Here is a 14,528-nt window from a genome sequence, read left to right as displayed (position 1 = left end):
GGCTGGAATTACAGGCATGAGCCCCTGGGCCTGACTTCCAACACCCATCTCTCCTCTTACCTTTCTTTGAGACAAGGTCTTGTTATGTACCTCTGGCTGACCTGGTTCTCACTGTGTGGTCTCAGCATCCTGGGATTACAGGTCTGTGTTGCCGTACACGGCTTTTCCAAACACTTAGGACTTTTCTGAAGCTAAGTCTGTGACTATAGAACCCTCACATACAGAGATTTGGCTGTCCCCAACACATCCATCCTTGTGGTCTACAACCCATAGAGCTGGCCTCTCTTATCTCCTGAAATACTCCAGAGACCCGCGTCACACATCATCACATGCCTGGCCTAGGTGCAGTGTGCATCCCTGAGCACACCATGACAGGGCCTGCTCTTTGCTCCTTCATCCTTCCTCTCTTTGCCCCACATTCATAAGAAGGCCAGCCCTGTATAGGCTGGGGACTGCTTCCACTCTCAGCAGCTGTCTCTCCTCTCCAGGCCCCTGACCTCCATGGTTAGTCTGGCTCAGAGATGCCCTCCTCCCTGCCTGCAGGCAGATTCAGCACTTTCTTCTCTAGGTACAGACCACCATGGCTCTCTGTGTGTCCCTGATGGCACTAGATGGGCCACAGAGGAGTATGGGGAGAGCAGACACTTGGCGGGGGAAATGAAGAAATCACTGTCCAAGGTCCTGGCTTGAGGGCTGAGCCACGTCCATATGAAGTGGACTGGGATCTGTGCTCCTTGCCCTCAAGGACAGCAGAGAGGAGGGGCCTGGCTAGGTGCTCTGAGTAGAGAGGAAGAGACTAGACCAAGGTGGAAAGCCACTGCTGTACCTTGTCACTTTTGGCTGGTCACCTTAAAACCAGAGGTCCCATCATGTCCCATCAGGCTCATCTGCTCTCTGCCTGTTACCCACATCCAGAAGGTTCTCCTTCCTTCAACCCCCATGAACCCCACCGCCCACTGCTCCCACACTTGCCAAGACTCTCCTACCTGTTGCAAAGCAGGATTTTCCTTTGGCCTGGGCAACCCCCCCCTTCCTCCTTTCCTCGTCTTCCTTCTCCTCCTCCTCTTCCTCCTCTTTTTTGTTTGTTTGTTTGTTTTTGTTTTTTGAGACAGGGTTTCTCTGTGTAGTCCTAGCTGTCCTGGAACTCACTTTGTAGACCAGGCTGACCTCGGACTCTGAAATCCACCTGCCTCTGCCTCCCAAGTGCTGGGATTAAAGGCGTGCGCCACCATCGCCTGGCCTCTTTTGTGTTTTTTTTTGGAAACAAGTTTTCTCTACATAGCCCTGGCTGTTTTGGAGCTCACTATGTAGATCAGGCTGGCCTCAAATTCACAGAGATCCATCTGCCTCTGCAGTGCCAGGGATCAAACATAGGACTTCACAGATGCTAAGCATTCATTCTACCCACTGAGCTACATTCATAGCTCCCAGAAAGAGGGTAAGGGCATCTGTCTATCCATCCAAAAAGAAGACAATCTTCACTCTATGAATGCAGTTAACTAGGAGACTTAGAGACAATGGAAAGCATGACCATTCTCAAATAGCAGAAAAAGAGAACCTGGCCAGAACCTGGCCATTTCTGTCTTCCCAGCAGGAACTGCCTAGGCTAGTGGCCAGTTCCCAAGAGTAGGTGGTCTCCTTTGTTAGATGCCAGAAACCAGCACTCATCCTGGGTGCTGATGATGTGGGTTTGGAAGAAGAAGATGCTGCTGAAGAGGGGGCTCCTGCCAATGGCATGGAGTGGTCAGATCTCAGCTCCCCACCCACCTTGCTGGGAGTGGCCCCCAAGGAAGGCAGAGAAGGGACTTCCCAGGTCCATGGCAGCGCCCCAGCCCCCTTCCTCTGGAGATGCTGAGTCAGCCTTCTCTGCTTCCCTTCTTCTGGGCAGGTCCCTGCTCGCCACCTCCCCTAGCTAGGAGGCCAGGGTGTGGGCAGCTCCAGCAGGATCCCTCCTGCTCTCTCTCATGGACTTAGAAAGGTGGAAGAGAACATTCTCTGGACCCAAGGGCCTCTGAAGTGCCTCGAATCACAGCCTGGGTCATTTCTTGTTCCCTGAGAGCTGGACCATCAGGAAAGCCCAGGCACAGAGGCCTTGTGGGAAGGAATGCTGAAGACTGAACAGGGTGGCTGTCGTACAATGGAGACGGGCAGGCAGGGTCGAGGAGGTTCGATAAACTTCTGGACTTCACCTGGGCTGTGATGGTCAGCTTAGGTTTGTATTAGTTTGTTTAGTTCTGTCTGTCTGTCTGCCTGTCTGTCTGCCTGCCTGCCTCCTCCCCCTGTCTCTGCTTCCCGAGTGCTAAGATTACAGGTGTAACCTTTTGTGTGTGCGAGGCAAGCATTCTACTAACTAAACTCCGCCCTGGAACTCACTCTCTAGCCCAGGCTAGCTCAAACTCACAGAGATCCACCTGCCTCTGCCTCCTCCAGAGTGCTGGAATTGAAGGCATGTGCTACCATGCCCAGTTTTTCCAAACATGTTCAATTCTCAGCTGGCTAAGCCTGTGCCTACAGAATACAGAAGGAAAGCTGTACAAAGTCAAACATTTATTTATTTTTCTGTTTTTGAGACAGAGTCCCATATATCCCAGTCTCTAATTCTTCATGTAGCCAATGAAATTCTGACCTTCCCCCAGGACTTTCTCAAGTGTTCTAAACTTCTGGCTAACTTACCATTTCCTGGCTCTCTCCCTCCTCCTCCTTCTCCACTAATGAGACTTGCCCCAGCCAGGCAACCACTACTAAGTGACAAGCTCAGCCTAGCTCAGGCTAGCCTGGGCTAGGTAGCCCAGGCTAGCCTCTCAAACTCATGATTCTTTAGACTCAGCCTCCCTCACCGGGGACCACAAGTATGTACTGGTTTACTCTTTCTTAACATCAGAATGAGGGGACACTGACTCCAAGGTGAGTGCCAGGAGCCCTTTGTACAGTCATCAAGACACATTCCAGGGTGGGAGAGAGATTTCAGTGACTAAAGGTGCCTATTGCCAAGCCTGACAAACATCATTGATTCCCTAGAATCCACACCGTGGACGGAGAGAACAGATTCCTGAAGTTGTCCTCCGACCCCCACCCCAAGCATGTTGTGGCCTGTGCACAAGTGCAAATGGACACACACAATAAATAAACAGAATGTATTTAAAATGAAAAACTAAACAAAATGGCCCAGAAGGAAAGTGAAGACAGCACAGCTATGAGGAATCAAATCAGCTGAGCTATAGGAAGGCAAGCAAGGTGGAATATTTTAGGGGGCGGGGGGAAGTCCTGCTATTGTGTGTGCTAGACTTCTACGGGCTGCGCTAAACAGCAACAGCATCTGTAACTTCTTCTCCAGTCCTCACCCACTATAATGATATCTGTCTTCCCTCAGTGATGTGGCTGTAACAGCAGCGTGCCACCTCCTTTTGTGATCAAGGGTGAGGTCCCAGGGCAATGAGCAGAGCTGGGGGTGAGAATGTCATTTCTTGTCCCATTGGGAGCATGGGCACAGGATTAGCACTGAGACACTGCACAGGAGTATGATTCAAGGGTCCGTATGCCCACCAGGTTTCTACAGCTTAGGCTGAGTACAGCTGCTCTCTAGCACACACAGCTACCTGACTCCATCCCCTATCCCCAGAAGCCTCCCCAAGCCCAGAATCTAGCAGCACCTCAAACTCTGAGGTATTCCCAGAGTTCTGAGGTCCAAAACTATGCCCAGAATATCCTATCAGGACTTTGGGGCATACACTGAGGTCTGGAGTTCTAAGTTTATGCTACTCATGTGTGCTTTCAGAAGTTGGATCCAAAGCATGGAGTTTGCCTCCGAGTTTCTGGCTCTGAGACCACAGAGGGACTCTCAGGGGCTACCCTAAGCCACAGCCACCCAGTCCTGGAGAACTCAGTCCTACAAATACACAAAATGACCCCCAACAATGCGAGTGAGGTTAGAAGTGGTTTCCTGGTCTTGCTGACACCTTGAGCTGCAAAAGTTCTTAAATCTGTGGCATCTGCTCTGCTCTGACAGGAACCAAGGGACACAGCCCTGTCCTTCTCACTGCACTGGATTCTTCTACCCCTACCCGAGTCCCAACACCCAGAACAAAAGGCATCTCTGGGAGATGCCACCTTTTAGGCACCTTGTGTCCAAGCTCTAGGGGCACATGACACAAGGACATGCCACAAGCTTGTTGGCTTAGCCTGTGGACAGCTGCTCCTTCCTGATGCTACTCGGGACCTATCCACAGATCATCTCCTGCTGTGTGTGTCCCTTCAGATCTCTCGTCTCATTCCCATATCTGCCCACCCTCAGCTCCAGTTGCCCTGGGTGGAGCTCATGGGTGATATGTTCACAGACCCTGTATGTGACAAACTAGGACAGGTGCGACCCAAGACCACCTGGGACAAGAAACCAAGGCTTGGTGAGTGGAGCCTATATCAAGACTTCAGGTTGATATGGCAAAAACAACGGTCCCAGCACACTGGCTCCCAAGGACACCCCCTCAACGCATTCCTGTTCAGGTGTGAACACATGCACTAGATGGGCAGGGATCAATCTTGTGTGTTGTTCCTTAGGAACTATGTCTTGTTATAGGGTCTTTCATTGGAACCTATAGCTCACTTTAGGCTAGGCTGGCTGGTCAGTGAGCTTCGGGGGCCTGCCTGTCTTTCCATCCTCAACACTGGTATTTCAAAACTATGCTACCAGATAATGTTTTTTTATGTGTGTCCCAAGGATCAAACACAGGTCTTTGTGCTTGTGTAACAGATACGTAATCTACTGACTGAGCCATCCTCTTGGCCCTGATACACTGTAACAGTCTTAAAATGTATTAAGCAAAGTAACATTCATGAATGAGTCCAATACAGAGAAACGCATCAAGCCAACTGTGCAGCCAGCACATCTAAATGAGACAGTGTTACAAAAGGTATGCTTCCCTTACAGGACCACTTTCATCAAGGGAGAGTCACCAAGGGAGATGAGAGCAGTGATCTTAACTGTGAGGACTCATCATCTCATCACTGTGCTGGTCTATTCTGGTCTGCCCACTGAGACTCTTGGAGCCTCAGTGTTCCTAGCTGAACTGTAGGTGACCAACCGTAGGGTTGGAACATAGTGATGGAAACGCAGTTTTAAGCTGCTGATCTGAGGTCTCTTCTAGCCTGACATTCCATAACTGTAAAGATACTCCAAAGACAAGCATTTCTCTAAGGCTTGAGTCCAAACTCGAAACACCTGAGTGCCTTCATGGGCCCTGACCTGGCCTTTGCCACCTGCCTTTTCTGCTTTCTCCACCTGATTCTCCCAGAACTTAATGATAGACATAATTTCCCCTAGCCATCTGAAATCCCACTGGCCTCTTGAGCCATTGCTCTCCCTTAAAGGCCAAGACTTATCAGATCCCAACCCCCAAGAGATATCAGGGGTTGGAGAAGGGACAGGAACCAGTGGGACCTGAGCCCTGGCAGTTAGCCAGTCGCCCTTGCCTGCTTACAAGGCCCAAGAGACAGCCAGACAAACGGGGGTCTTCATCCCATCCAGAACGCACCTAGTCTTTCCTGAGCCCCTGGGCCCACCCTGAGTCTCCAGGAGTGTTGGATGGACTCTTTCCTCCCCTTTCACACAGGATCCCTCTAACGTGTGCAAACCCATGTGCACACAAAGACAGAGAACCCTCAGGTTACTCAAAGGACCCGTGTCCTGACTTAGGCTGCGCCCTTATCTTTTGCCCAGGAAGAGCATTAAGAATAGGAGACCCTGTAACCAGTCACTTCCAATCCACATCCAGCTCCTCCAGTTGCGAGGTCACCGTAAGGTCTGAACCCTGCCTTGGGGTGATGGAAACAGCTAGGGTAGGAGAGCCCTGCCTGGGCCTGGGGAGAAGCTGGGAGGAGGCACACCCTCGCTGCACCCATTTCTCTGCACCTGGCCTTTGTGATTCACGGCGGGAGGAATTCATTCCATTTCCCCTCTCTCTGCCAACCTGGGTGGAGGACAGCCTCTTGGGAGAAGCCTACAATCTTACTTTCAACTAGAATTTTAACTGTCCAACTTGACATCACATTGTAAGGTCCTCTGGACAACCCCCCACCAAATAAAATTAGTGTTCTCCTACCATTCCTTCTCTGAAAGGTCCAGCCACGCCACCCCACCCCAAGCCTTTTCTTGGGTCCTAGCAGAAGGACTGGCAGCCAAAGTTAGGTAGTGGATCCTAAGCACTTCAGACCTCAGGTAACTGCTGAGGCCGCCCTCAAAATGATCCCAAAATGCAGATGTTTAAACTATGCCTTAGAAAGTGAGGCTGAAACTTTTTTAACCTTACAAAAACGTGCACGCACACTTGCATGTGTGTGTGTGTGTGTGTGTGTGTGTATGGTGAGGGTGTGTCAAACAAGAACAAGCCATACCAGTGAAAATGCCCATGTTATGCCAATCATATCTCAGACTCCTCTTGCTTTCGTTTTCACTAATGCTGTTAATTTTTTATTACTTGTTCCTAGTTTGTCTTTAAAGAGGTAGACATCACCGTCTACTTAGAGCTCGCTATGTTTTGGAACATAGCCCCATCCTTAGACTCGGAGTTTCATCCTGTGGCTGCAGCCACGTGAGCCACGCCTGCAGCCGGCAAACACTAATGGTTTTTCTCCCTCCTCCTTCCCTTGCTCCTGTTGAAAGGCCGGGCACCTGGCCAGGGATATAGCAGAGACGCTGGCTGTGACATGCAGTAGAGGAAGAAGGCTGGTCCAGGACTGGGAGATGGGCAGCAGGCCAGCCCAGCCTGGGCCAGCACTGGCCTCCCCGGGCCAAGGCTCCCCAGCTTCTATTTGGTCGCAAGTGGATTTTCCCATCCTTGTGTCGTGGCACCGGTTCCATGTGAGCTAGTGTCGAGCCTCCAGGAGCAAGCAGGGGACCCACTGTTATTTATGGTGGAAGCTTGTGGTCGCAGAGAGGGGCTGTGTGAAGAAGTAACTTGGTGCTGAAGCGGGTTGCATTTGGACAGACATAGGTGAGGAGCCCAGACTACAGTACTATTATTCACTTGAGTACTGTGACACCCTTTCCTGGTGTCCTGGGCTTTAGTTTCCCTATTTACCCAATGAGATGGTAGACTTTATTCTAACTGAGGCTTCAAGATAGGAGTGGGACATATAAGTCTCCATTGCTTTTCTGACTTTGGAGAGTCACATCCTATGGACAGAGCCTCTGCGTGCATGTGCTCTCACGTGTGTGTGTGTGTGTGTGTGTGTGTGCGCGCGCGCGCGCGCGCGCGTGCGCGTATACTTGTGCCCCTGCTACCTCCCTGTCTGGGACTGTCTCTGTCCACCTCTCTCTGCATCTATATCTGGTGCAGGAAGTGCCTTGCTTGCCTGACTTCTCTTGTCTGCTGCTGGCTGCATGCTGGCATGGAATCGGGCACTGCCCAGGCCCAGAGGGAACAAGGAGGACCATGAATAGAGAAGTCTCTGTTGATAAGGGTCCTGGGCCAGGATGCTGTGGGTCCCACTCAGGTCTTTCTTTCTGGAGCACTGAGCCTCTCAGTGACATCACCAGGCTTCCACACTCATACCCGAGACCCAGGGAATGAGGCTCACTCTGTTCATGGACAAAGCACACTGTCCTCTTTTGAATGGGGCTGCCCAGGAACCACTCAGATGGAGAGCTGTCCCCACGGTACCTGTGTTCCTGAGATCCCCAACAATCCGCTGCCTTCCCACACATGGACAGCATCCCCAGAAAATGGAAGCCCTCCTTGAGGATCCAGCACTTTCTGAGTTGGGGAGGGGGTCCCAAGTCCTTACTCCAGTCAGCACAGGGCCCTGCCTGAAGCCTTCCCAGCCAGCGCCTGTCCTGCCCTGCCGGGCCAGCAGGATTACTGACACATACTTTGAGCGAGTCCTGGCAGGCGGGAGGCTCCCGCGCCGGCGGCCATGTGTTTGCCAGCCTCTCTGGGCGGCAGCGGCACGTTCTGCTGCTGAAGGAATGTGGAAGCACCAATGTATCAGACACCTCGAGGGTGTCACCTGGGGAGCCCTGGAGGGAGACCTAGGTAGAGGCAGAGGCCAGGTTCCTCTAGGTCTCAGAGCTGGGAGGTTGTCACGTGGTGGGATGGGGGAAGGTATCAGAAATATTAAAGCATGTCCCCGTGTCCACCATGCTCCAGTACAGCGCCTATTGTCCACTGGAAAGACTCTGTTCAGGCATCCACTCAACTCAACCCATTGGTTGGCTGCAAAAGGGCAAAAGAGCAAGGCCAGGGGAGAGAAAGGAAGCCGTACTGACTGGGTCTGCTTGACTTTGATGATAGGTGTTAGAAGGGTGCTCTTTCCAAAGGGAGTGGTATGCTCCTGGGTACAGGTGGCAAGGCCCACATGGCTAAGGTCTCTCTGGCCATGGGCCTGTGTCTTCTCTCTGAGATTTAGTCCCAGAACTCTCTCCAAATGCAGCATGTGATCAATAGAGCACCACAGAGACAAGTTTCCTCCAGCTGCACACGGTGGAGTTGAAGGCTTTGTGAATTCTAAGGAGGGCTATGTGGCTCTTATGTTGTTAACGGTCTCCTGGAAGTTTCAGCCTTCAGAAGGGAAGGGAAGTGGCCAGTTCCCTTTCTCAGCTTTGGATTCTGCCACTCACCGAGTCCTTGCTAGCAAGACTGGTATGAGGACAAGCCCTCAGGAAGCCTTTTCACGCCCTGAACCTAGGTCAGCTTCCTGCCAGTTCTCTACATCCTTGGCTGCAGCCACTGAGGCCAAGCAAAAGACAAAGCCTCCTTCTCCAGAGGACCGTTGGAGATCCAAATGGTCCTTCCTGAACCCTCTCAGCCCAATAGCCTAATTCTTCTCCTTCCCAGAACAGAGGCAAATGCAGGAATCCCAAAGGCTGGGCCAGCAGTCCTCACATTCGAGAACTAGGGTATAGGGGGAGAAAGAGCTCTGCTGATGAGTTATTTCAGCCTGCTACACAGGCTCAGATGCCTACCAGACCAAACAGAGAAGAACCGGACTTGTTGGTGCACTGTCATTAAGCTGCGGCAATACCCCCACCACCCCCACCACCACACACAGAGAGATGCACTTCTTCACAGAGAGTTGACTGATCTTTTACAGTTAGGCTCTGGTCATGTATCAAAAAGCACTGATCGGGGCTGGAGAGATGGCTCAGCGGTTAAGAGCACTGACTGTTCTTCTGAAGGTCCTGAGTTCAAATCCCAGCAACCACATGGTGGCTCACAACCACCCGTAATGAGATCTGGTGCCCTCTTCTGGTGTGTTCGAAGACAGCTACAGTGTACTTACATGTGATATTAAATAAATCTTTAAAAAAAATAAATAAAAGTCTTCTAAAAAAAAAAAAAAAGCACTGATCATATTCTGATTCTCAGGACCAGGGTGACAAATCTGAGTCCTGTTTCCTGAATCCTGAACCATACCAAAAGAAGATGGTTGGGCTGGTGAGATGGCTCAGTGGGTAAGAGCACCCGACTGCTCTTTTGAAGGTCCAGAGTTCAAATTCCAGCAACCACATGGTGGCTCACAACCATCTGTAACAAGATCTGACGTCCTCTTCTGGAGTGTCTGAAGACAGCTACAGTGTACTTACATATAATAAATAAATAAATCTTTAAAAAAAAAAAGAAGATGGTTGAGTTGCTAAGGGTCTGACCCTCCAGGCCAAAGGTTTTTTTAGTTTTAGTTTTTCCCCTGAGATAGGGTCTATGTGTATAGCCCTGGCTGACCTGGAACTCATTTTGTAGACCAAGCTGGCCTCAGACTCAGAGATCTGCCTCTGCCTCTGCCTCTGCCTCTGCCTCTGCCTCTGCCTCTGCCTCTGCCTCTGCCTCTGCCTCTGCCTCTGCCTCTGCCTCTGCCTCTGCCTCTGCCTCTGCCTCTGCCTCTGCCTCTGCCTCCACAAATGCTGGCATTAAAAGCAGGCTGTGTGCCACCACTGCTTGGCCAGGTCAAAGGTTTGTACAAGGGACCAAATGTCTGTGTATGTAGGGATGTTACCAGGCCATTAATAATTGCCTAAGAGTATACTCAGTGCTATTGACTCACTCTCTGCTGTCTAGCCACAAAGGAATCTGGGAAAACACACACACACACAATATATATATACATATATATACATATATATATATATATATACACACATATACACACACACACATATATATGATATAGAAAGTCATTTTAAGGGGGCATAAAGCTGGGTGGAAGAAAGACACCCAGCCTTGGAGACATCCCCCCCACCCCGCCCCATAACATTTGAAGGGTGTGAGCATCAAAATGTGGAAGAGCTGGGTAAGTTGGTCTCTAGAAAGGGCTGGCTTTGAATGTTCCTCTTGGGGTTAATGATGACAGTTTGAGTGACTGGCAGTTCTGAGGAAGCAACACCTAGTTCAATGCCCCAGGAGTTGCAGTACTAGTAGTAGTGGTGATTTACCGTAGGGTCCTGAAACTGTAGGGTTTCTTTTGCTTTGTGAGTTTTATGTTAGTTACTGACCGAGTGATGTGAGAGACTGGAAGAAGGAAGAAAAGGAAGGAGGGAGGGACCAGAAATATAGAGAACTGACAGAGGTGGGCAGGTGGACAGAGGTGGGCAGGTGGGGAAGGAGCCTGAAGATGAGGGGAGAGAGAGCAGATTTTAAGGGCTGAACCGGGAGGGAGACTCATAAATGACAGCTCTGGAGTGATGTCTGCAGTTCCGTAGCAAGCCAGGAAATTCAGCTTGGCTCTGCCTCAGTATACCTGTCTTTGCCTAGCTGTGCACTCGCATCTCTTCATCTGCTCTGCACAGCAGCATATGCACCTGTTCACCTTGGCAACCTGGCAATTCTACACGGACAGACGGACCATCCACCTCATCTGTAATCTCTCCATCTTACACCTATATGCCCCCTAGTCAGTCTCTCTCTCCCTCTTTCTCTTCCTCTCCTGCCAGAAGAGTTCCACCAGGCTTTGTCCCCACTGTGAGGCAGACTGCTGGCATCCATCACCAGGTCACAAGAAGGTGGGAGGAAAGCTAAAAGCCCTAACTCCTTGGAGGCTGTCTGTGCCCAGCAGTGCACCCAGAGGGGAGGGGGTCAGGGCTGCAGAGTGAGAAGCCAGAGGCACCCATGTGCTGAGAAGAGGAACTAGAGTTGGTCTCTAAAGAAATGGGGCTCGTTAAAGTGTCTCTGGGACACACACAGCACACAGCTTCAGGGATACCAGGGAGAACCCCACAGAGGAAACTGTCAGAAGCTCAGGAGGACTGCCTCTGTCTGTTCTGCAGTGTCTCCCATGCTCAGGAGCTGGTGGCCCAACAGGAACGTGTCCATATGAGAGGGATCCTGAGGAGGAAGGGAGAAAGGGGAGCAGGGACACAGATAGGAAATCCAGGTGGCAGTGAGGGCATGGGATGAATGTAGGGCTGAGAACTGAAAAGACCGTGGCCAGTGAGGGTGGGGACACAGCAGTGTAGCCTGTGGAGTGGACAGAGGGAGTTATGAGTTTGAATAAAGTCAATTCCCTGCCACGAATTAGCGCAGTGACTGGGGAGAAGCAGAGAGATGCCACAAGACTGGCATCTCCAGACAGGACATAAGGAAGTGGGAGGGAGGAGGGGGGCCCCAGGCGCATCTTAGAGTTCCTCTGATGGAGCCTACTTTCTTCTAGCCTCATGAACCGCTCCTCTTCCCTTGGGCTCTTTCCAATCAGTTCTAACCCTGTGAGAAGAGAACCTGGCACGGGAGTGGGAAAGGGAAGAGAACCTTCCTCTGGGATGTGGTTTGGTCCACTTGTCTCCCAGAACAGGCACTCATGGAGGTCTTACTTTGGATGGTTCTGTGGGATCAGGACTGGCAATGGGGTTGAACACATCAACCATCCTTTAGAATTGGTCCAGGGGAGGAGGTAGACCTTCAAGGTTCCACCAGAAGCAGGGAAGCACCAACTTTCTCCTCTCTCCCTCCTCGAGAAGACCCACACCATCTTCAAAAGCCTAATGACTCTAGATTTGAGATTTCCTGGTTTTGGTCCTGCAGGTGAGGAACTTCTCCACGGTTCACTTTCTCACTTTCATAGGAAAGGGGAGCTGGGGTCCAGGAAGGGGGGAGGGAGGCTCAGGCTGGGTGGGAGTTCAAGTAGAAGAATCAGCGTGCAGGCTGAGCGTGAATGTAATAAATCATAAGAAAAGGTCCTGGGTTTTGCCTCTGTGTGAAGCTCACCAGTAGCCCACCCAGCAGAAGCCATGATGTTCCTCCATATTGGGGGCGATGCCTTATCTAGGCCCATAGTGTGGGGAAGAGAAAAGAGGAGACACTTGAAGGTTGGGTAAGTAGAAATTGCAAAACAACCTTTATTAAAGAGCCAGCTACCACACTGTGTCAAGTGACTGCAGCACTGTAGCCTGTTTTTAAGGGACCCTTCCTCTCCATTCTGCAGGGCGAGCCCCGATCCAGCTGACACTTTGAGCCTGCTGGGAACTGAGAGGGAATAGAGGGGGCAGGAGGGGAACTAGGTCTTGTCCCCAGGAAGCCAGCATCCCAGAGCGAGGGGGGCTGCGTCTCAGGAAGCAGAATTGTTAAGTGTGAGAATCCTACGGAGAACAAAGTGGAAGTAGGGGATGGGCGGAGAGGTGGCCCTTGTCACCCAACCCCATGAATACCAGGTGGACTTCCGTATCACTTTCTGGGGCCAAAGGGTTGCCCCGGTCCTTTGAGGGGAGGGGTGGGAAGGCTAAGGGCTTCACTTTTTCACACCCCTCCCCTCTCACCTGGAGAATGCTGGGTGCACCCGAGGGGGGGCTAACAGCCCAGGTGAAAAGGAGGCTATGCTTCTGTGGGCCTGGGTGGACCCGGTTAGTGACCCCCCCACGACCTTAGGGACAAAAGTCCCAGGACCGGGAGTAGCCAGGAGGCTGGCGACAAGGCCCTTCTTTATGGGAATAGAGCGGGGGCGAAGGCGCTTGCTTCCTCTTGAGCCCAGGAATTCCGCGGCGGCGGGTTCTAATTAAAAGCCTGGCGCAGCAGCGGGCAGCCCGCGGGGCTCCCTCGGACGCGCTGCCCCTGGCTCCCCGCGGACGCCGGGACGCGCCTCAGTGTGTCGCGCTCCTAGACGCGCCCGACGCAATCCTTGCTCCCGGAGGCCACAGGGCTCCACAGGTGCCCCTTCGGGTCTTAAAAATCTCAAGGAAGCGGAGGCTCAGCTAGATCTCTGCGGAACGCAGCCGCTGCCCAGCAGCCTCTCTAGCCCCTAGCGACTCCCGGTTGCCCACCCTCCATCCCTGCAGCGGCGCTGGCCCTGCATCCCCACCCCAGGCTTCTCAGCTCTTCTTCTGAAGCATCTCGAAGAGAAAAATGATTATCGGATTAGATGTACTTCGGCTCGCTGGGTCCCCCCTTCCCCTCGGCATAATTATTATAATTCCAGGCAAGCTGTCGGAGTGTTCCTGAGGGGCGGGGTGCGCATGTTTGTGGGAGGCTTCTGTCCAACTGAGTCTCCACCAGCGGCGCGCGCCGGTCCCTAGACGCTCTCAATCCTCTAGCTTGTGTTGTGAGGAGAGATCCGCGCACTGATGGTGACCTTAAGTCTGCGCTCCATGAAGGGAGGGAGTGTCACACACCCCAGGAAGGGACGCCCCAATTTCTCCTTCTCTCAGGTTACGTGCGGGGGACGTAGGGCCTGAGAGTCAGGACCTTCCCTTTGCTTAATCTCACTCCATCCCTAGGCTGAGAAGAGTCTTCCAGTGTGCCTTGTTTGGAGTGGAGGATGCTGTCCAGCCTCTCCAAGACAGAATCCCCAAGCCTCTCACTCCGGGAAACTCAAATCCCTTACTTTACGTACTGCTCATCCCTCCCGGCAGCAGCGTTTCTTGTCAGCTTGATTAAGGTTGTGGACGGCCGACCGACCCTTCCACCCCGACAGCCACGTAGAAGCTGGGCGACAGCGTTGGAGAAGCGCGCACGGCTCCCGGCTGGCCCCGGTGCGCCTTGCCGCAGGCTCCGAGCCACTCCCCGCCCGGTCTCGGACTGTCTTTACGTAACTGCGCTGCCCCGAGCTGTTCAGTCTTGTCTTGCCGACTTTGTTTTAAATTGTGTGTGTGTGTGTGTGTGTGTGTGTGTGTGTGTGTGTGTGTGTGTGTAAGATAAGGTCCCTAAGAAGAGTCTCTTCCTTGCGCTGCTTCTCTTTTACACTCCTTCCTCGACCATTGCCTAGGCGTTAGTGTCATGTGCTGACCCGCTTTCTGCCATTCTTGTTCGACGCCAGGGACAGCATGGACCTTCATTGCCCTCCCTCCCCTCCTGCCAGGGGAACCAGGGTCCCCAGAAGCTCCGCCACCCGCGTCCCAGCTGCGGCCCGAACAGGTCCAAGTGGCAGCCAAGGAAAACAACCCTCCCGCAGCCAGTGCGCGGAGCGACGGTGGGGGCCCTGCGCCAGAGGGGCGGTTGCCCTAGGGTGGCACTGGGGCCCGGGGCGAACGCAAGTAGACTCACTCACCACCAGATCGGGTAGCTGCCCAGAGCCTGCTTCAGGCTGCAGAGCACTAAGAGGTATCCGAGAGGAGCCAT

At 52.4% G+C, this 14,528-nt stretch overlaps 1 protein-coding gene across 1 annotated transcript in view; it reads right to left on the bottom strand.

Moving 5' to 3' along the window:
* Positions 1–14,528, bottom strand: part of Wnt3a (Wnt family member 3A) — a 41,133-nt gene extending 26,605 nt beyond the window's left edge. The window contains exon 1 of the mRNA XM_021177986.2: positions 14,458–14,528. Coding sequence (XP_021033645.1) covers positions 14,458–14,528 — 71 coding nt within the window. The remainder of the gene's footprint in view (positions 1–14,457) is intronic.

The sequence above is a fragment of the Mus caroli genome, unplaced genomic scaffold, assembly GCF_978045245.1.
Source record: "Mus caroli unplaced genomic scaffold, Mus_caroli_1 scaffold_13, whole genome shotgun sequence".
Lineage (NCBI taxonomy): Eukaryota > Metazoa > Chordata > Mammalia > Rodentia > Muridae > Mus > Mus caroli.
The sequence above is the reverse complement of the archived record's forward strand: the minus strand, read 5'-3'. Positions and strand labels throughout refer to the sequence as shown.